The sequence below is a fragment of the Thunnus maccoyii genome, chromosome 9 (genome assembly GCF_910596095.1).
Source record: "Thunnus maccoyii chromosome 9, fThuMac1.1, whole genome shotgun sequence".
NCBI classification, from domain to species: domain Eukaryota; kingdom Metazoa; phylum Chordata; class Actinopteri; order Scombriformes; family Scombridae; genus Thunnus; species Thunnus maccoyii.
Genome location: NC_056541.1, coordinates 19,917,382 through 19,937,882, shown reverse-complemented (window position 1 = coordinate 19,937,882; position 20,501 = coordinate 19,917,382). Strand labels below are relative to the sequence as shown.

At 39.8% G+C, this 20,501-nt stretch overlaps 2 protein-coding genes across 7 annotated transcripts; both read right to left on the bottom strand.

Moving 5' to 3' along the window:
• Window positions 1–156: 156 nt before the first annotated feature.
• Window positions 157–15,253, bottom strand: morc2 (MORC family CW-type zinc finger 2). 6 transcript variants are annotated; one of them, XM_042421139.1, is made up of 30 exons: window positions 15,147–15,224; window positions 14,687–14,716; window positions 14,394–14,549; window positions 12,219–12,272; window positions 12,079–12,113; window positions 11,913–11,981; window positions 11,668–11,758; window positions 11,459–11,567; window positions 10,666–10,825; window positions 10,368–10,479; window positions 10,102–10,227; window positions 9,942–10,021; window positions 9,768–9,850; window positions 9,107–9,192; window positions 8,415–8,555; window positions 8,165–8,319; window positions 6,972–7,124; window positions 6,634–6,762; window positions 6,413–6,518; window positions 6,143–6,275; window positions 5,970–6,056; window positions 5,203–5,454; window positions 4,852–5,103; window positions 3,868–3,978; window positions 3,478–3,535; window positions 3,243–3,381; window positions 2,980–3,147; window positions 1,740–1,833; window positions 1,297–1,485; window positions 157–1,182 (listed from the first exon to the last, which is right to left on the bottom strand). In XM_042421139.1, the coding sequence occupies exons 3-30, from the start codon at window positions 14,459–14,461 to the stop codon at window positions 1,114–1,116; spliced, it is 3,309 nt and encodes a 1,102-aa protein (XP_042277073.1). In that variant the 5' UTR covers window positions 14,462–14,549; window positions 14,687–14,716; window positions 15,147–15,224; the 3' UTR covers window positions 157–1,113. The 6 variants fall into 6 exon arrangements, with proteins under 6 accessions (XP_042277073.1, XP_042277072.1, XP_042277074.1 ...); XM_042421138.1 differs by lacking the exon at window positions 14,687–14,716 and having other exon boundaries at window positions 15,147–15,253; XM_042421140.1 differs by lacking the exon at window positions 14,687–14,716 and having other exon boundaries at window positions 15,134–15,152.
• Window positions 15,254–16,192: 939 nt separating this feature from the next.
• On the bottom strand, window positions 16,193–19,836 carry zgc:158398 (uncharacterized protein LOC568894 homolog). Its single transcript, XM_042421145.1, has 7 exons — window positions 19,636–19,836; window positions 18,820–18,996; window positions 18,252–18,543; window positions 18,056–18,158; window positions 17,783–17,921; window positions 17,546–17,686; window positions 16,193–17,312 (listed from the first exon to the last, which is right to left on the bottom strand). The coding sequence occupies exons 2-7, from the start codon at window positions 18,979–18,981 to the stop codon at window positions 17,292–17,294; spliced, it is 858 nt and encodes a 285-aa protein (XP_042277079.1). The 5' UTR covers window positions 18,982–18,996; window positions 19,636–19,836; the 3' UTR covers window positions 16,193–17,291.
• Between the last annotated feature and the right edge of the window lie 665 nt (window positions 19,837–20,501).

The following is a 20,501-nucleotide window of genomic DNA, read 5'->3' as shown; positions in this document are numbered from 1 at the left end:
CAAGAGCCTCATATTTAATATTTAATGGGTTGCTTGCTTTTAACATTTTACTGAAGACTCTCCATGCAAAATGTAAATGTAAATTTCCCCCAACCAATATTTTGTAATTTACTGTATACAGATGAACAAAAATAACAGACATACATGCATCAAACGTGTTGTGGAACCAGTTTTATTGTTCTAAGTAAAGATTTGTCAAAAATACAGAATCCTTTGTTCTAATCAGAACAAAAAGACTTACAGCATGCACCGTTTAATAAAACACTTCCATGACATGTTAAAAATCTGTTCAAAAAGAAGGACACAGGCACCAGATAATTATGAACACACAACTTTTGCATTAAACTCAGATTTTTTTTTCTTCCAAAAATAAACACAGAACAGTCATTGCTTAAATGCAGTAGGGATTTAAGGGAGTAATCATACTGATAAAACCCAGTAAAAAGTTCTTGTTTGTGGGTGCGGCACACCACCCAACCGTAATAGATTAACCTGGTTTGCTTGTAAGGCAGGCCAGGATGGAGGAAGGTAAATGGGCAACACTGATGTTTCTTTAGTGTACAAAAATAAAAGTTAATGTTAACACACAGACTGCAGTGGAGCGCACAGCCTGATCGAGCCAAAGTCTTGAGTCACTTTGTCTAATTCTCACCTGACGATGGAGCGAAATGGAAAAGAACAAATGTAGCCTCCAGTTTGTCAAAACATTAGTTGACTTTTTAAAGGGAGCAGAAACTGTATTAAACCAACTCAAATTATTTGACCGGTCAATTAGGATATGATGGCTTAAACATAGATTAACATATAAAAAGCAGGTATATGAAAGGGATAAAAAAAAACCCACAGGTCAGACGGCTACTCAAAGATATAGAAACACTAAAATCAAAGAGCATGCTGGTGCTGACTAAATGCTGGAACGCACAAAATAACAAAAATCTAACTTATGACAATCTGATTTAACAGGTGGAAGGATCAACAATGAAAATATCCCCAAATATTCACATCAAACTTCCTTGGGGAGCCATCTGTAAGTCATGGCTGGAATGAAAACTGCCAGTCTGTTTATGTGCATGTCCTCCTCCCTCTTATAGATTTCTCTCTTTTCTGTCTTCTTTAATCACCCTTGGTGAGAAGGTCCTCTATGTAGGCGTCAAGCTCGTCATCTGTGTTTATGTCAATGTCCTAAAAGAGTGAAAAAGTAATGTTACTTCACATGATTTTTACAAACAATAGTATTTTATGTTCTGTTTCCTCAACCATCGATAAAGAACAGATTTAAACAATAAGCAGTCTCACCTCTTGTACTTTCTGCAGAAGTGCTACAATGTTTGTTCGTAGTTTCTGTAACTTTTCGTCTGCCTCCTTGAGTTTGACCTCGGTGCTGTTGCTCTTCTCTTCCACAGCTTTGGCCCTGGCGTCTGCTCGGCTCTGATATGAGTTACACAATGACTGGAGACCTGATTCATACTGCTGGAAATACTCTTTCTAAATGACGGGAAGAATCAGATAAATACACCAGCACTCATTACTCTGATAAAGAAAACATACAACAGTAAAAAACAGGTGAACACATGCCCAGATTTGACAAGTATTGTAATGTGAAATACTGCTGGACAGATACAGAGCTCCGTTCTCTTGTTATTCTATTACTTTATATGTAAAACAACATTTTCCTTTTGACTTAAGGTTCAATTCTGGTTGACGAATCAATACATTAAATCATCTATGATCTGTCTCACCAGAGGAAAGGCCACCAACTCCTCAGCTGTCATGCTGTTAACATCATCCTTTGGAATCCGAAAAGCAGGAGGAAAGAAGTAACGTAGCATCGTCCTGAAAACACAAGCACACGTTTACATGCACACAAGAAACCAGGTTATGCAGGTAATCAGAAACCATCGACCTTAGCAGAGTCTTAACTTCAAAGTCAAATGTTCAGAGGTGGAAAAAGACTTATTTAGACTTCCCCTTTGTTAGTTTCAGTTTTAGTCAGACTTTGGATGGAACTGTTTTAAATACGAGGACAAATCGCTACGTGTAATAAACTCTCCTTTCATTCTGCCGCTGAGCCGTCACAGAGAAACTTTCTGTCTAAAGTCTTTGTCATGCACATGCTCACATGGAAAAATCCAATTACATCTACACCTAGCCAAAAAATCTGCTTCTACAGGGCATTTAAGAACATTTAAGAAACATTCTTATCGGAGAAAGATGACTTATTTAAGTGCATTTAAACTAGAGGTCGACCAGTAGTGGATTTTTAAAGGCTGATATAATAATGACTGTTTGGAGCAGGAAAAAGTCGATAGCCAGCATTCCCATCCCTCCCCACCTTTATTGGTTTTTTGGTCTGTGCAAAAGAGAGGAGGATGTAACGTTTGGTTGTTGGAGCTGGTCAGAGCGATTGGATCTCAATGTGGACACTGAAGACACATATTAATACCAGGTGTAAATGTAATCAGGTTAAATCATATCTAGATACAATCTGGATACGAGACATTTTAATGCAAGGTGTAAAGGGACTGTGTGTGTGTGTGTGTGTGTGTGTGTGTGTGTGTGTGTGTGTCAAACAGAGAGAGCAGAGGCAACCATAAATGACAGCAAAACGTAGAGACTCAGTGTAGTTTTTTTTGGTTCATTCGGCTTAGGCACTGTGGAAAAACACTTGAGGCGCTGCGCCTGAGTCTTATACTGGAAGGGAAAACCCTGATTACCTTGACTTTGTGTATAGAGCGTCCATGCAAAATGGTGATGTACGTCCCCGTGTGACCGATGGAGGCTGCGCAGCCATCGGCCACAATGGGAGCCAAATTCCACTGATTCTGATGGTTTGTAAAACGTCCTATCGGTGCCGATTAATCAGTCGACCTCTAATTTAAGCGCACTGGTAGTAACCAAATGAAACAACGTGTATGTGCCCTGCCTCTAGTAATTTAGAAAGTGTGGGGTAACAACACCAATTACACGTCACCACCTCACCTCAACATGGTGACCAGACTGTCCGTCACCTCTCGACTGGTTCCTGGTTGAGTAGTGTCTGGCTCCATGGGTGCCGGCCCCTTCTCAGTCTCCTGCTGGGTGTCAGGTGTCTGAGAGATTGGAGATGGCGGACGCATCAACCGGACGTCATCACTACCCTTAAACACCCTTCACAGACATACACATACATACAAGTACAGGATATTAATTAACAGCAACACCAAAATGTGCCCAGTATAAATTAAAACAGATAAAGGTCTGACCATCGGTCTTTAGGGGTGGATCTAGGTACGTAGTCAAACTTCACTTTCCAGCGAACGCTCTGTTTGTTTGCCTCCACAGCAATGACTTTTCCTGTGTACCACTCCTTATTGACACGTACTTCAACCAGCAGACCCTTATCTGTTGAAATATGTAATCATGTTAGTAGCTTCTAGAGCTTTCTTCTTCTGGTTCTGTGCATGATACACTTTAGTGTAGACCAGCCCATCCTCTCACCTTTCTGAGCATTTTTAGCATCGTTCTCTGGCTCCTGCTGTGGAGCCTTCTCAGGTGTCTGCAACAAACAACAATCATTACGACCACCAAAGTCAGAGAAATATTGTTTCACCGAAAAGAAAAGGAGGTTAACAGAAACGATTTGCATCCATGTTAATGAAAGAAGTGGACAGTTTTGGGGTGAGAAAGTCATGCTCAACCGTTAGAAATGATTATTGACTATTTCCGTTTCAAGAGGAGATTGTTAGAGATAGTCTGAAAACTAAACCCCAATTGGATAACACCACAATCAGATGAAAGATTAAGTTGTCTTGATGATTAGAGGTTGTGAGAGCAGATGCAGCCAAGCTTTATTTGAAGGCGGTAGAGTGAGGGACTGAATAAAGCTACCTTGGCTTTAGCCCCATGCTGTTGTGTAGAAATAGATTTAGGGAGAGAGGTTGGTGTCTGCCGTGTGGGAGTAGTAACTCCTTTCTTCTCAGGCTGGGAATGTGTGTTCACCTGCAAGGTCAACAGCAGAGGGGCTCTGATTGAGGTCCAGTAACTTACTTAGTCATCCAGGAGTGCCTGCATTTCCTCATTTCCTTCACTTTATGAGTCTGAAACTGATCTCAGTGTCACCATCTTGCAAGCCATTCATATACTGAAGGAAGCAAATAAAGCAGTGCTCACTGCAGTTTAATTGAAAGTTTTATGGGCGTCAGTGACATTAAAAAAATGTTTTTAAATTAAGCTTTGCCACTGTCTTAATGTTCAGTAAATCTTAAAACAGCTGAGTATCTCCATTGATCAGCAACATAGAGGATAAATAAAAACACTCTAAATGCAAAAGATAGTTACAGCCTGTATATGCACACATGGAGTAGCATGTTATTACATGTTAGTTGCTGCTATTTCATGTATAGATACTAATAAAAAAAACAGGACATATTTGAGAAACTTCTTTCCAAGATAAGCTATTGGATTTAAGCATGTGACTGTCACGTCATTTGTAATGGATGCAGACATTTATGATGCTGCAAGTTAACAACTGCACCAGCTCTGTTCACTCCTGCCTCCTCTTCATTTACTCATTTCCTGAAAGTTAATCTCTGCTGGGAGACAAGAGGTACTGGAGGAGGAAAGGCAACAAGCAGCGGCAAAAAAACAAACAGCGCACATCTTCACAGCAGAGTCTGTACAGCATGTTGCACAATGCGCCACACACCCAGCCTGATAGACACAGTCTGATTCAAAGCGTTAAGATGGACACGTGCATGGTTTGTGTAGTTGATAATGCTCCATTTTATACATCTAGTTTACTGTTTTTTATACTATATCAACCTTTTGTTCTTGCTATTAATGTATTTATAATGAAATGTGTTGTGTTCATACCTCGTCCACCTTGCCACGTTTGGGAGGCGGGGTCTTTTCTATCACTTTCCCTCGGTTACTAGCAGCAGCAGCCATCTTAGATTTCTTTGTCTGTGGTTCTTCCTCCTCGCTCTCCTCCTCTTCCTCCTCCTCTTCTTCTTCTTCTTCTTCCTCCTCCTCCTCCTCCTCCTCCTCCTCACTGTCCTCCTGCTCTATTATTCTCTTGCGTTGTCCAGCAGCTGCTGGTTTGGCAGGTGATGCTTTGGCAGGTGTCTATGGAAGAACACAGACGTTAAGCTTTCTCTAACAAAGCCTTCCATTAATACAGTATTTTGTGGGACCACCAGAATACCCCTATAACCTGTAACTTACCCGTGAGCCACGGCTGGGTGGGGGTGTTTTGGCAGTAGCTTTGGGTGCAGGTTTTGCTGCAGGTTGAGGAGGCTTTGCCGCAGCTCTGGACCTGGATGGCTCGACTTTGGGTGGCGGAGGGGGAGGGGCAGATGTCCGGGAGGGGCGCTGAGAAGTGGCACGAGATGGAGGGGCACTAGGGGCGTTTTTGAGGTGAGCTGGGAGAGGTGGGGAGCGCGGGCGTGTTACAGACCTCTCTGAAGACCGAGTTGCCTATGGCGACAACATGGGAAAAGGAGAAGAAACAAAATGAACCATTTCAGTGGGAGAATTAAAAACAAGATCATCAACAGCAGTGTTGATGATGTTTGTTCAATAAAAACTTAATTGTTTATATTGAACTGCTTTTGCGGCACAATTAAATGTGTCAAGCAGGTTACTGACATTCAAATATTTTTATTACACTTTCACAATATAACTCTATATATATAAAAAAAAAAACATACAAAACTTTATATTTTAGCTGTTTTCAATTTGAGGTTTGGCTTCACATCCTCCAGCTAGCATTTATGACGGTGTTGCAGAGAATCATAGTTGTGAGCATCTTCAAGTAGGTTAGTGATCATAAAAAACTCAATATTTTTAATACTATGTTTAGATACACTGCAGGTAGGAAGTTAACAGAACTTGTGCTGAAAACTCCTTACATTAAACTGATCTTGAAACCAGTATTTTCGGTTTTACATGAGTATTGACCCTGAAATATATTCACTATGAGGAGCTTGTACCTGAGAGGAGCTCTCTGTTGTTGGCTTCATGCTGACTTCCAGTGGTAGCTTCTTCAGATCTGCTGCAGATTTGATGGTTGTGGTTTTCTGAGAGAAGCAAATATAATCTATTATGTCCTAATGTACACAAAGCAAAGAGAGACAGAGACATAGATGAGAGATAGATGATGTACCTGCAAGGCCTCTAGTTTCTCCTGTTGCTGTTTGATTTTCTCTGTCAGCTCTTTCTGTTTGTCTTCAGCTGACTGTTTGTCTTTCTTCAGAACACCACATGGCAAATTCTGTCTCTGTTCAGGAGCGTCACATCTAAAAACACAAAATAGACACATGACAATGATACAATATATAATATGTAGAAACACTACATGAATAATTCAACTAAATGACATAGCATGAATTGCACTTTTAATAGACATGAAGTATAAAACCACATGTATGTGTACCTGTCCTGGGAGCTGTCAGGGTTCATCAGACACACCCAGCTGTCTGGGTAGCGTTTGTCTACGGCGTCCATCTGGAACGGCAGTGTTCTCCATTTTAAACATTTATCTAAAAATGAAAAGCAGGACCAGAGAGTCAGTGTAAGTTTGTTGCAATAAGTTGGTTTGTTGAGGTACAGTATGTGTGACTGTATGTTTTGTGTATGTGCTTATCTGTAACTAACCACACTGAATGGTAAGTGGTATCTCCATGGCGCGGCGTCTCTTGTATCTTGACTCTGATGACGGAGGTGCAGACCAGCTGGCGGACAGATATCCAAACTCATCCCAGAACTTCACTATGCCTTTCTGAGCTGCATAACACATACAGATACTCAGCATTTCATAAAGAAATATTATTAAAATGAAATATATAATGTAACAGTCAAAGGTTTGGACATACTTTGTCATTCAAGGGAATGAGAAGGTAAACAGCAGCAAGTAAAAGTTTGAAGTGGGCATTTTTGAGCTGAACTCTTTGCTACTTGTTTCTTACTGCAGCTGCAACAACACATTTACTTACAATTCTGCTCTAGCTTTAATATTACTTTGTCACTGCCTCTCCCTCTCTTGATGTCTGACTTGTTGATACCATCTGTATCAAATTGATTGAAGTTCAGATTGGGGTCAAATCCCCTTAAGGCCTCAGGATGCTTCGACAGAGTCTGAAAGCTTTCTGAAACAGATAATCGATGAAAGATAAAGTGCGGGCTGCTGTGATAAATTTCCAGAGTTGCAAAATCCTGTCTTTGAGTATAACAAACTGTTGTGCACTGTTTCTGGTGTCTGATAAGCCTTCAAGCTAATTAATACGTTACTCCAACTGGACTTCCTGGTACCTTAAACAACACGCTCCCACCACCGCAGCCCCCTTAACTGTTTTAATGCAGGGATGTTTTCAGTCCAAACACGACTAAAGAAAGTAGGCAGGTTTGTCTCTTTTTTCATTCTTCTCACAACTATTTCCATTATTTCTGTGTGTGTGACCAAATGCAACAGCATGAATGCCTTCAAGGAAACAATGTCTGAAAGTGTGCGTCATCATCCTCACCGTAAAAGACACAAGTTCATTAAGAGATCTCAGGGAGGCATTGTGATGCAGCAAGGAAGAGGCTGTCATCGCAGGCTTTTCACCACAACTTTGAGTGTGGAAATTTGAAACAGCTATTAACACTTTTGTCTTTACATGGTCAGACAACGACACATTGTATGACCCATTTCCTTTGAATCATACTGAAGCCTTTAACCAGCTCCTCTTCATTTAAAGAAGCCACACCTCGGCCCAACTCAGCCATCAAGATTTGATGGTGGCAAGATAAGCAAAAGCTACTGCTGCATTTCCATACTGTTGAGATACCTGCACTGTGCCCTACCATGGGAGTGAATTTGATGTGGGCGTGTGGTCCATGCAAATTACAAGTTTCCCCAAAGTCAAGCACATAAGTGCGGCTGATCTAACAAGCTCAGGATCTCTGTCTTTCAGTTACTACCCAAAGCAAAAAAAAAATTGAAAAATAAAATACTATCACAGTCTCATACTGGATATTGACTGACCTGAGCAGGGCTTTCACATTTCAAGCAATTGGAGCAGAATTATATTAATACCATGACATTGACTGTAGTACTGCAGTCACTAACCTGGTTGTACTTCTTATTTGAACTGTGCAGGTCAGGTGTTACTAACAAAGGGGAAAGCGGCAATTCAGACAAACTCACCAATGTTAGTGTCCTTCCAGTACTGTGCTAGATGTTCCCCCATGGATTTCAGTAAATGTCGATACTCCTTAGCATCTGCAAAGTCTTGTTTGTTGTGAGTAGGCTCTAGAACTAAATATGGGACATCCACTACTCCAACCACACCCCCACAGGCCCTAAAACACATACACACAAACCACATTATTGTAAAACGTCTTTCTCAGTCATTCAAACGTTCATACTTTTCATTATCTGTGTGCACATTACTCACATGCCTCCCTCCAGCTGGGGTCCTGTCTTCTCGTACATCTTGATGAGACGAGAGCAGTTGTATACAAACATCCCATCCAGGTCCCTCTGTTCAATGTTCACTCCAAATATAAAATTCAGCTCCTTTGGCTCCTTTAATGCTCTGAGGGAGAAGAAAGAACAGGAGACTGATGGAAAATAGATAAAGCCAGGTAAAGAGCATCTTTTGGAGTGCACAAGGTACTATTCCTTTAACATACACACAAAAACAGAACAAATTGAACCTTGGTTTAAAAGATCATGAACCGCAAGCCACCATGTCAAGAAAAATTACTGCTGTTGACATCACTGGCACAATAACTGTAGGTTTGAGGCTGCTTGCTTAAATATGGTCTCTGTGCAAATGACCTTTTTCAACAACATGGGTGTCACATGTGGACATAAATTGTATTGGATATTACACAAATTGTCCATTGCAAACATCCAGAAATATTTACTGGTTCAACTTTGACTTTGTTTTCACCTCTGCATTTGTTATTTAGACAATCAGTATTTGTTCATAGCTTGCTTTTTCTTTTTGACCACTGTTGCTCTGCCTATTGGATTCAAATTAAATTTGTGAGTAAATAATAATCAATCTAACCATTAGCAAAAACATCACTTTAAATATCCGCAAATCTATAAATCTGATAAATTGGGTTCTGTCTATCATACTTCTGTTTGGCTTCTAGGATCCTTTTCTTCATGTCAGCATCCTGTCGATGCATCATGGCTGAATCCTGAACCTTTCTCAGAATTGCCTGAAAGAAGAGAAGGAGGACATCAGTAAGACATCAGCACAGGCATTATAACACTTAAAAAGGGATATAAATATATCACAAGCTTTAAAGTGGCTTTAAAAAAAGAAGACAAAAACACAAAGAAAAAACTGCTGTCATGCCGCAGTGTGTCCAAAATGTTGCTGCCAATGCTGAGCTCTCTTCAGTGGTTTCCAGTACACTTAACGGGCTGGCCCCTTTGTATATTTCACATCCTTCAACCTCTCAAGTCTCCTCCAGATGTCTTAGATCATTAGACTGAAATCTTTTGGCTGTTAAACAGCTTAGGCCGAAACACCGGGGGGATAATAGTGCCTTTGATGCTCTAACATTTACATCATGAAATAGTCTCACTGTTAGCTCAGGTTTGCTCCCACTACTGACCCTTCTCATCTCAACGTTAATCCCAACCTTAGTTTATCGTGGGGTTAAGGTTGAGGGGTTACAATTATTCTTAGACAAAATTCAGTGTATGCCAGTTTTGGTTTAAAAGCTTGTTTACATACATGTTGAGTTTTGCAACTGACAAACCAACCAGAAGATCCTCTTCAGCTTACCCGTGACTCTTTTGACAGGTCCTCTCCTAATCTGGCCTCCAAGGCCAACCGTTTGCTCTCCGCCTCTCGGGCTTTCTCCTCCGCTGAAATAAATGACATAAATTGTCAGAGTCAACTTATGAGAGCGCCACAAGCAAAACGTAAATTAATAAACCCAGTTCAACACTGACTCACCGATCTTAGCGAGATGATCAGCTTTCTTGACTTCTTGTTCAGCACGTGTTTTGAAACGAGTCGATGAGTATTTATAAACCCTAAAAATAAAACAAGGTTGCCAATGAAAGTCTTGTCACTGGAATATATCAGTTACAGAAGCAGTGCATTGTTATATTACCTTGGTTTATAAAGACAGCAGGACAGTCTCTTGGTCCTGACTTTATGTCCCTGTATGAAAATCCTCATGCGTGGGTCGATGTACAAAACAGCAGCGTACGCCCTGAACGACCTCCTCTCTGGTTTCCTGTAAGAGGAGTGCAGCCATTGGTACATTGCCAAATTGTCTGGTACATACAAATAACGAAGTTGATGTGAAAAATATAATTCCTTTTGGCCATGGGTCAGTGATCCCATGATAAAATTTTAACAAACAACTATACTCACACTCCTTCAGCAGGAGTCCCAGCCATCAGTACGTCCTGGTGATCTGTCTCCACATCCAGCTCTGGTTCTCTGTTGTCCATCAGCTTCAGATTATAGACAATCACAAGAGTACCTTTTCACATAACACAAATGTAAGCATCACAATCAATATCCCCAACACTAAAGCTTTAGGAAAAACAAAGATATATTTAAGAAAATGTCGGTCTTTATTTAAAATGGCAAGTTATCTGTTTTACGTAAAAGAGTCACCATGAAATTGTATTAAATTAATCACTGAGACACACATGCATATACTCACCACTGCTACTTTCTATTTTGTTGAACTGCTCCATCAACTGCTGTTCATTTTTAAAAGGTGAGTATTTGAAGATCAGCTCAGTCTCTATGGCGTACTTCTCTGGGTCAGAGGTCAGTGGCTCCTTGGTCTTCAGGTCCCAGGAGGGGAGAGGCACGATCACCTGAAGACAGAGGATCATAACACTTAAGTATACAAGTTTAGAGATGTCTGAGTAGCTTAAGTCCCACAAAAGATAGCTGTGGTAGATGATACTAGTGGTATTGAGGAAAAACTCCTGATTCATCTCAACAGTCACAACATAAGTAGTTTTATAATATACTTGATTCCAGACAGCGTAACTGCATGTGGAAGGAAAAATGCGTGCACACATAATGCACATTACCAAGCAAGTGTGTTTCTCTTTATAATAAAGCCTCACAAATAAGCAAATAATTATCAAGAAAAGTAGTCAGAGTACATTATAACAGCAACGGTTAATTATAGCTTACATTGCTGGGAGAGGCAGAACATGATATGAAGGAAAAGCGAAACCTCATCAAATGAAATGGCCTCCTGACTCATTTCCCATCATGTCTTGCTCGTCTTGTTTAGAAACAACAACCTGATATACACGTTGTCTGTTGAACATACATGCAGCAGTGGAGGCCGTCTTCTCCACAAGATATAAAGATATGGCTTCAGATTTAACTGCTTATGTGTGTCTTGCCAACTACAAAGTTTTCGATGCAAAGCGAGTTTGTTCACTTTGTCCAAATTATATATAGCGTGACACCCTGTATTCAACAGCTCTGACCTCATCCAGTCCCTCCTCTTCGTGGAAAGTCCTTGACATGAAAAGGCAAGTCAGTGTGTTGCCCTTTTTTGTGAACAAGATGAAGTCTTTCCCGATACGCATAGAGCCCCTGTGGAAACACACACATTTCAATTATGTGAAATTGTTCAAACACAAGTGTACCAACTGCGTAATGTCATAATGACACAAGAATTTATAAAAGATCTTACGATTTCAGTCCATTTCCATATTGGCCGATTTGAGTGGATCCAGGTGATCTCTTGTTTGACTTTCCAAACTGAATGACATGGGTTGCCTCATCTATTAAAAAAAGGTGCTCAGCATCATATTTCTACAACAATAACACATTCATCAGCAGAAAATATCTTAAAGACACATGTTATGGAACCACACAAAATATCTTTAATTATGAACTAAACATTAGCCTTGTCTCTGATGATAAAGTGGCACTTACTGGGGTCCATTCCTATACCGTCATCGAGAAAACAGAGCATGTAGCCGCCCCGCAGCTCTGGCCTTTTCTCTGTCAGAAAGGCAGGAAAGTGACAGAAGTGTTAGGAGCAATAAATAGATGTGCATGCTTCAGTGTGTGAATCTGGGTGTTTTATTCTGAGGTGTACCTGTGTAGATGTCTATCCGTGTGGCGTTAGCATCTCTGTGAAATATATAAATAAACCGTGAGACTATTTACTACAAGAAAGATATCAGGCCAATATCAATTCCCATGCTGCACAATTTTGTTTCAAATCACCATGTGTACCTCGAGTTGTCCACAAGTTCTGCCAAGGCTCCAAATAAGAACTCGTGAGTTGTCCTAAAAACAGACAATTAACATCATTCATTCAATAAAACGCTGAATAATCAAATGACATTAAACTTGAGTTAACTGGGCAAACCGGTGAGAGAAAGAGGACAAGATCTGACAAGATTTGAACTCCCTATTATGTGGTGTGTGGGGTTGTTTATCAGTTACACAACCTCTATATTAATAAAATCTAATGACAGCTACTGTATGTCTCAATGTAAACAGACAGAGCGGTAAAATGAAAGATTTTAAAAATAGATCATCAATGAACAATATATAAACTCAGTCTCACATCCTCACAAAGAATATTTAGACTACCATCTGTTTGGGTCCTCATTCAGATGGTACTTAGAGCCTCATCAATCAAACTTTATTTGTATAACACCTTTCATACATGTTCATGCAATTCAAAGTGCTTTACTGACAAGCCTATAAGGCAGAACAAATGTAAAAAGTGAAACAATTTGAATATATTATAATAAAATGACGTCACTGTTTGTTGTGACTACACAGTAAGAACGACAGGAATTGTCACTACTGAATATAAGTTATACTTAGTGACAAGTATTCAATACTCTTCTCTGGGCTGCATTTAACAATTATTTACCTTATGGATTAAATTAAATTATCATTTATCATCATTTTTCACCATTTAATCAAGTGTCAAAAATAATGACAAATGCCCATTACAAACTACCCACATAACCAGCTATATGACTTGGTAAATGACTGAATCACACCCTGCTAGGTTCAGTTACACACTTGTGGTTAAATCTTTCTTGGACCTTTGCATGTGATATTGGAAATGAGGTCATGGCCTGATGTCATCCGAGTTTCTAAATGTGTTGATTAGAAACACAACTACACATTCAAACATGGACCCAGTTGTTCAGTCAGGCTGCATCAAAAGAAAATGTTTGGGTTGTCTTGTTCTGTAAAAATAACATGAAAGAGGACCTTGGTTCCATTTTCCCCACTGCAGTGCACAGATAATATTACTACTGCTTTTTAAATCCATGACAGTTAATGTTGCAAACCACATTACTCTGTATATGACTCGTGTCAAGTGTGACTTCTAGCTATTCACAAGTTCACCCTGTTCTGTTTTTTTGCACACCAAGACTTCACTAAATTTGGTGTTGTCAGACACATTTCAAAATTGGCACTGACAACCGCTTAAAGGATCCCATCACATTTGAAAGTCAAAAGTCCAAACAACATTCTTGGAGGGGATGTAGAGGGATACAAATATGGAGTCCATCTTGACAACAGACTGCACTGGAAAAGCAATGTGGGAAGATAGAGCAGACTCTACTTCTTGTGGAAGCTTAGGTCCTTTAATGTGTGCAGTAAGATGTTACAAATTGTCCACCAGTCTGTTGTGACAAGTGCAACATTCTTTGCTGCTATCTGCTTGGGCAGGTAGCATCAAAGACAGGGACACAAACAAGCTGAACAAACTGATCAGGAAGACTGGCTTGGTGCTGAGGGCCCCTCTGGATACACTGGAGCTGGTTGTGGAAAGGAGGATGCTGCACAAACTGTTAAACAACATGTCACATCCCCTCCATAACCTGCTGGTCAAACAGCAGAGCACCTACAGTAAGAGACTTTTTCAGCTCCGCCGTAAAACAAAGAACGCTGCAGGAAGTCATTCCTGCCAGCTGCCCTTACATTGCACAATGCCCCTCCTCTGTGTCAGAATAATTTAGCCTTTAGTAGCATGTGTTTCTTTTGCCTTTCTTGCCTCTTTGTTTTTGTATTTTGATTTGCGTCGGGTGGCTGCTGTGGCATTTTAATTTCCCTTTGGGATAAATAAAGTATTTATCCATTTATCTAATACATCACTGACTCATATACTTGTAAAGCAAAAGCTGTGATGTGAAATTTCTTGCACTCTTGACATGAACTTTAATGACTAGCATAACTCCAGCATAAATAATTGTTCATTTAATACATGTAATATATATTTATCTTCCATTCCCCAAATAATACACACCATTAAAGTACCGTTTGCTGTCACACAATGAAGTAAATTCTCCTCTCCTTTCACTTTCACTTCTTTCATCACAATTTTGTGCAGTATCAAGTTCATAAGCACATATTGAACACCAGCACGTTGGTACTTACGAGTTTGTGTGCAGATACTCAAAGGTAAGCTGAGCCCTGCTCAGGTTGCTGTAGCTAGAGTAGGCCATGGCCACTCACAATGATTTCCCGCTCCCTTCCTGATCTCCTGTTTGTATTATTTCCTGACCCACCGAGCTTTAGTCCAGAGCTTTCATCCTAAAACAAGGAAAGACAAAACCATCACAGGTCTTGCGCATTTGTCCACCTCAGTGCCCTACGAACTGATACACCTCTGACATCAGCTGACATGGACGCTTGAAAACAAGCCCTGGGGCACAAGGTAAAACACTCACGCTTGTTAAAAGCCTAGGTTTCTTGGAGGCCTGTTTGGGATTAACAAAATATTTAAGAGCGTCTTTAGGCACAGAGTTGGCTATGAATACACTGACGGTTATGTTGTAACACAGAAGTCTGCTACTGGTCTAAGTTAGCTAAGCGTCTGTGAAGTGAGGCCAAGTCATCTTTAGCGAAGAGCGTGTGGTGTAAACGTTTCAGACGTTATGCACCAACTGTTACTAACGTTTAATGTTAGGCTAACATAGCGAGCTAGCGGACATTAGCATCTTCTACACTGTTTTATGAGGTAACGGTAGCTACGTTAGCTTCACGTTGTAGACATGCAGCACACGTTAGTCGTATTGAAAGTAATTTTCACCGGCTTGGCAGACCGTTTTCATATGACTGCGACTTTGTATTGGCTTCTCGCTAATGTAATGATTCGCTCGAGGAGAAATAAACACTTTGTAACGTTACGTTTCCTTGTTCCCAGCATGAAACAGTCCGACAGGCCGCGAAAACATCCAACCACTTCGACGTTGGTTTCTCTAGTCTGCAGAGACCCCGCCTCTATTTTTCCATCCCCAGCCAATAGCAAAGCATCATGTGAGGGTTCTGAACGATGATTGGAGCAGAGAGCTTGCTACGTAGGCAAGGTAACATACCGGTGCATCGACGTGTGACGTTTCTTGGACTCATTGAATTGAATTAAAGTACTTTTCAGACCATAACAGTTACAGTAGTACACGTACTACTGAAAACACTGACTCACATAAGGGAAGCAGTTTCTTGTGCGTTAGTCAACTCATCATTGACAATATAGGCCTGCTGTACTGTTACATTTGCCATTAATATTGGTACTGTTGTGGTTTTGTTTTTTTGTATGAGTGATGTAAGCTATGTATATGTGTACTATGTATGTATATAAGTATATTTGGGAGATACATGTTCTGTGATGCAGTAACTCTAATCCTAAAAATAATTGCCCTAAGGGAATAATAAACTATATCTTATCTTATTAATGATGTCAACAGTGTCAGAAAACATCAATACCCCAAATTTTGTTGTCAATCAATTTTTAATCCTTTTAAATTTTTGGCAATGCTGCTGCCCTTTTGTTAATTTTTGCACAATAAGTGGATTTTGACAAAGAAAGCTCCAATCATAATGTTCACTGTAAGAGATTTAAAGGAAATGTCAAGTCTTTGCAAGTTGATTTCCATACTGCACTGAAAATAATAAAAATCAACTTCAGCTAGGAATATAGGGAAACTACATTAATCCCTAAAAATGCAATAATCAACAGAAAAGGTACTATATATTCAATTTGTTCTTAAAAAGCTCACATACCAAATATCTCTGGTCTACACCTCCAAAACAAACATTAAAGCCACAATCAAAATTCAGATCTCCAAACCCTTTGTATTGAGAGTCCTCAAGTCCAAAAACTGTTTTATTAAAATTTTCTCCAGCTTGCTGAAGAACAGTTAATTGTAATTCATGAGTGACACCAGTAACTGTGATTACTGTAAAACATTTTATTGTAAGAAGTAGCGTATGTCTGTATCAAGCTAAGACACGAGCATTGGCAGAACCACAAATGAAATGGATTACTTGGTAAAGACACTTCAGGTAAAGTTTTTTTACTCCCAAGATGGATTCACAGTTTCAGCATAGTACTTATTTTTCATCATCAATGTTCCCTTCCTGCTATTGCTGGGAAAATGTTGTTTGAAGACAGCAAATTTTAATGTTACAAAACAGACAGGCAATCAAGCCTGGTATACCAAGATACCTTGGATCCAGTAAAATGTAGAAATAAAAACATCTGCTGAAAAGAATACAGCATATAATTATCCTACTGTTTTGACAGTTTAAAAAAATATTTGAATATTGTTATTATTATTTTGACCCGAAACACTCTCATTCTCACATTCTCACTATATTAAAGCTATTGCTCTCACTCATAGCTGAATGCAATAAATTAATGTCCTGCATATTATTGGTAGTAATTTTTGTAAATGAGGAAGATGAAGTAGACAAGGCAGGTTGACAGAAAGCAAATAAAACCTATAATACACTACAGGCAACACTGTGGGCATTACAATTTGATGACTTGTTCCCTTTACACTATGGTCCCATTAGAAAAATATACAGTACTCCTTCTTTATCATGAGCACATTTCTCTGTGACCACATTTCACTTCAAGTGTTTTTTGTCATGTATTATTTCAGTCTCATATAAAAGGATGTTCAAGTGACTTAGTAAAGTTAGAAGACTTGTGAGAGGTGGATTCAAATGGTCAGAATTGATGCAGCAGAAGCTGAAATAGCTTGACTTTTAGTCCGTAGTATGAGTCAAGCTCCAAAATAGTTGCATCCTACATAAATATGTAGTCTCCAAGCCCAAGCCGAGGTAACCCCGATGACATCACCAGGGTTCATTTCTCAGCCTCCTCTAGAGCGACAGATACGGTTTCACTGGCTGAGTAGTGCTCCCCATGACATGTTAGCAAGTTTTCATGTGTAAAATCATCGGGGTGCCCACTTTAATTACTGATATACACTGCTCTTCTTTCTCAACCACTGTCTGATTTCTTCATTTTTCAGTAGATGAAAATATTCAGGGGTCGATCAAAGGCTCCTGCAAATAAAATAAGTAATCAAGTTAGGTTTAACCATCTCTGAACACAACCATTCTCAAAAGCATATAAGCTATAAAATATTTTCAATGTATAGTACTATTAAATACTGGTATCACCCTCTAGGTTACACATATCAAAATTACTAAATGTTATAATGGTCAGAGATTAAAAAACAAAACAAAACAAAGTGGTCAAGAACTGCCCGTTGTTAGTAATTTAAGAAATTACTTACATTTTGTAGATCTAGTCCATTCCAATGGTAGCGGCGTGTCTGTGAATGTGTGAGACTAACAGCTAAACAGAGTATGAAACAAACTCCAAGCAGACACACACTGACTTCCAAAAGATGTCGCTCTGCCAGACTCTGTTCCTCCTAAAGAATAAAAATAGAGTATAAACTGTCTGTAAAAAAAAGGGCCTCTGTAGTATAGCTGAGCAGGTCGTGTTGTTCATGTGTGCCACACTGTACCCTTGTTAACATGACTGTGAGTGTAGGGTCATTCTTGGAGTGTAAACTGTAGCAGGTTTGCGATGCTGTAGGCTTGTTGCTTGCTTCCACATGTATGGGTGAAATGTTTTTCACAGTTGCAGGACACTCTGGGGGACGTCTTCACCAAAGTATACAGTGTGCACATAAAAACACACAAAAATAATTAATATATGAGTTGACATACATTAATTTTAGGTAATTAAGTACTTGATGATTTGAATTATGGAAGCTTTATAATGTGAATGAACTCACGGGCTCATGGGCAGGAGGCCTGTTGGGGCACGTATCGTAAGGCAGGTGTACGCCGTATCATTTTCAGACAGAATGTCTAGAGTCACACTGACAGTCTCATTGCCTGAGGAGTGAAACAATCTCTCATAGGTGAGAATGTATGGCTATACACACTTTACTTTATTTCACGACAAAACCAATCCACTGAAATACCAACCTCCAAGATTTAGCTGACTAGCATTCAAGGTGGTGTGCAGATCAAGGTCTTTCAGGGAGCCACTGTTTGAGCTGTTAGTCACAACCAGAGGGACCCTGAGACGCAAACTGGTGACAGAAGGAGTCTTTGTAGAGTTAACTGAAGGAGTCTTTGTAGAGTTAACTGAAGTCTCTTTATGTATTTCCTGCTCCATAAGAGGGAAGGGGGCTGGAGAGGCCAGCTCAGCTGAGCTCACGTTGGCTTTCACACACAGCTGGAACTGTGATAAGGAGGACAGTAGATGGTTCCAGTCCTAAGGGAAGAATAAAGCGTATGATTTGCACCGGACACACACACACAAATGCATGCATATGTACAGTCACAGCCTGTGCAACATTATGCTTCCTTTGCGCACATGTCCTCTCTTAAAAGGCCTGGAATGATCAGTTAACCTGATAGCATATCACTGAATAGCAGAAAGGGATTTTTATATTTGTTATATAGTTGTTGTATAGTTGTTATATAGTTCCAAATTTCCAAATTTTCATCTTCCATTCTCCAAAACAAATGTTGATAAAGGAGTCGTTACCTTTGTTGTGTCAGGGTTAGGCAGGGTGTGAGTGGAGCTGTAAGAAGTGAGGCCGATGAACGAGATAGCCAGAATCAACATACACACGAAAAACGTCACCACTGGAGGATTGTGGGTTACATAATCTCTAAGATTGGTCACCGGCTGCCAGATAGCCATCATCAGAGACACATAAACCTAGGATGCAGCAAGCAGAGGAGGAACACTTAATATCAGTTACTACAGTTTTGACAGCTGTTCAAGGACTTGGTCAGTTGTAGGAACCTGTTAGTGGACATCAGATAATACCTATTAACGCTGAGTCAATATATCTGCATTTGTACCAGAAGTCAGTTGATCGGGACGGTTTTATTTAAGATTGTGATAATTTGTGTTTCAGCAGCACTGAGTAATCCCCAAAAGACTTTAACCTTCAGACATTTCTTCCGGTAAATGTACTCTATTTTCAGCGCGGTAACATCCAGCTGAGTATTTGTTGGCTGATTCAGGCTTTAAGTTGCCATATGTGTTATGACTTCCCTGGGGAATGTGTTTCAGTTGTGAAGAAGTCCTTTAGGAACTATGTAGGTAATGGGACTTTTCTGTACGGGTTTGTTGATATTCAGACACTAACGCTAAACTTCTATAATTATTCTGACAATCGCTTAAAATCAATATAAAATGTTTGCAGTACTACTGCTGACACATGTAGTCTAGACTTCAGAGCAACAGGAGACGTTCATTTGTCTACGACATCAGCCAACGGACTCCACGGGTTACCGTTAATGTAACGTTAATGTCGCTAACTAACTAGGTTGCTAAATGATAACTTCATACCTTGAATTTGAGCAAACTTCTCTGATCACGTCGCCAGCTTTGATAAAATACGATGGTGCCTGCGTGTCTTGATCATATGGAGCCCGGAGCCCGACATTTGAATAGGTTTAAAGTTCACTTAAAGCAGCACAAAGATAACAACACGACAGGGCTGTCGGTTTACGAATATGTACTGCTATGACGACAGCTAGCAGGACGTGGGTCACGTGACCGAAGATTGGTAGCCAAGCAACCAGGCGTCACTCTAGTCTGTGGCGTGAATGTAGTTCATGGATGTATAATAAGAGCTCTCATAATACATAAATAGTTACTGTATAAGTTACATTAAAAAAGTTACTCAAATTGTTACATTTAGGTCTGTAATTACTGAAAATGACGTGTCTTTTTGCAACAATTTGCCGTAACATATACAGTACAGTTCATTCGTAATTTAGGTTAGATTTCTTAAAGGACGGGTTCACAATTTTTCAAGTCTGTCTTAAAACTAGTCAGGAGCCCAACTGAACACTGAAACTGGTTTTTTCTTGCCATAATAATTCCTCCTATTCATACTGGCTATTAAAAGATCCCTTTATAATGCACTTACAATGTGATGGGAGTGAAAATCTACACACGAAGAGGGACTTTGATGTAAAAAGATTGTAAATGTGGCAGATATCCACATTTATATGACTAACTCAAACTGCTAAAGGCTCATATAAGCTACAGATAAACTGTTAAATGCATGTTTGTACAAAATGACTGTGTGGACACACTGTGGATTTTGGCACCCATCATTTAAACTGAGAGCACATTTGAAGGGGATCTTTAATAGCCAGTATGAACATGACAAATGAAAACCTCTTTCACTGTTCATATGGACACCT

Coding starts and splice junctions, on each gene's coding strand:
- morc2 (XM_042421138.1), bottom strand. CDS start 14,461: ATGGCCTACTCTAGCTACAGCAACCTGAGCAGGGCTCAGCTTACCTTT. Junction 3,536..3,867: donor AGCATGGGGCTAAAGCCAAG/GTAGCTTTATTC, acceptor TGTTTGTTGCAG/ACACCTGAGAAGGCTCCACA. Junction 1,486..1,739: donor AGTTGGTGGCCTTTCCTCTG/GTGAGACAGATC, acceptor CCCGTCATTTAG/AAAGAGTATTTCCAGCAGTA.
- zgc:158398 (XM_042421145.1), bottom strand. CDS start 18,981: ATGATGGCTATCTGGCAGCCGGTGACCAATCTTAGAGATTATGTAACC. Junction 18,159..18,251: donor TAGTCAGCTAAATCTTGGAG/GTTGGTATTTCA, acceptor TTCACTCCTCAG/GCAATGAGACTGTCAGTGTG. Junction 17,687..17,782: donor TCACAGTCATGTTAACAAGG/GTACAGTGTGGC, acceptor TTTATTCTTTAG/GAGGAACAGAGTCTGGCAGA.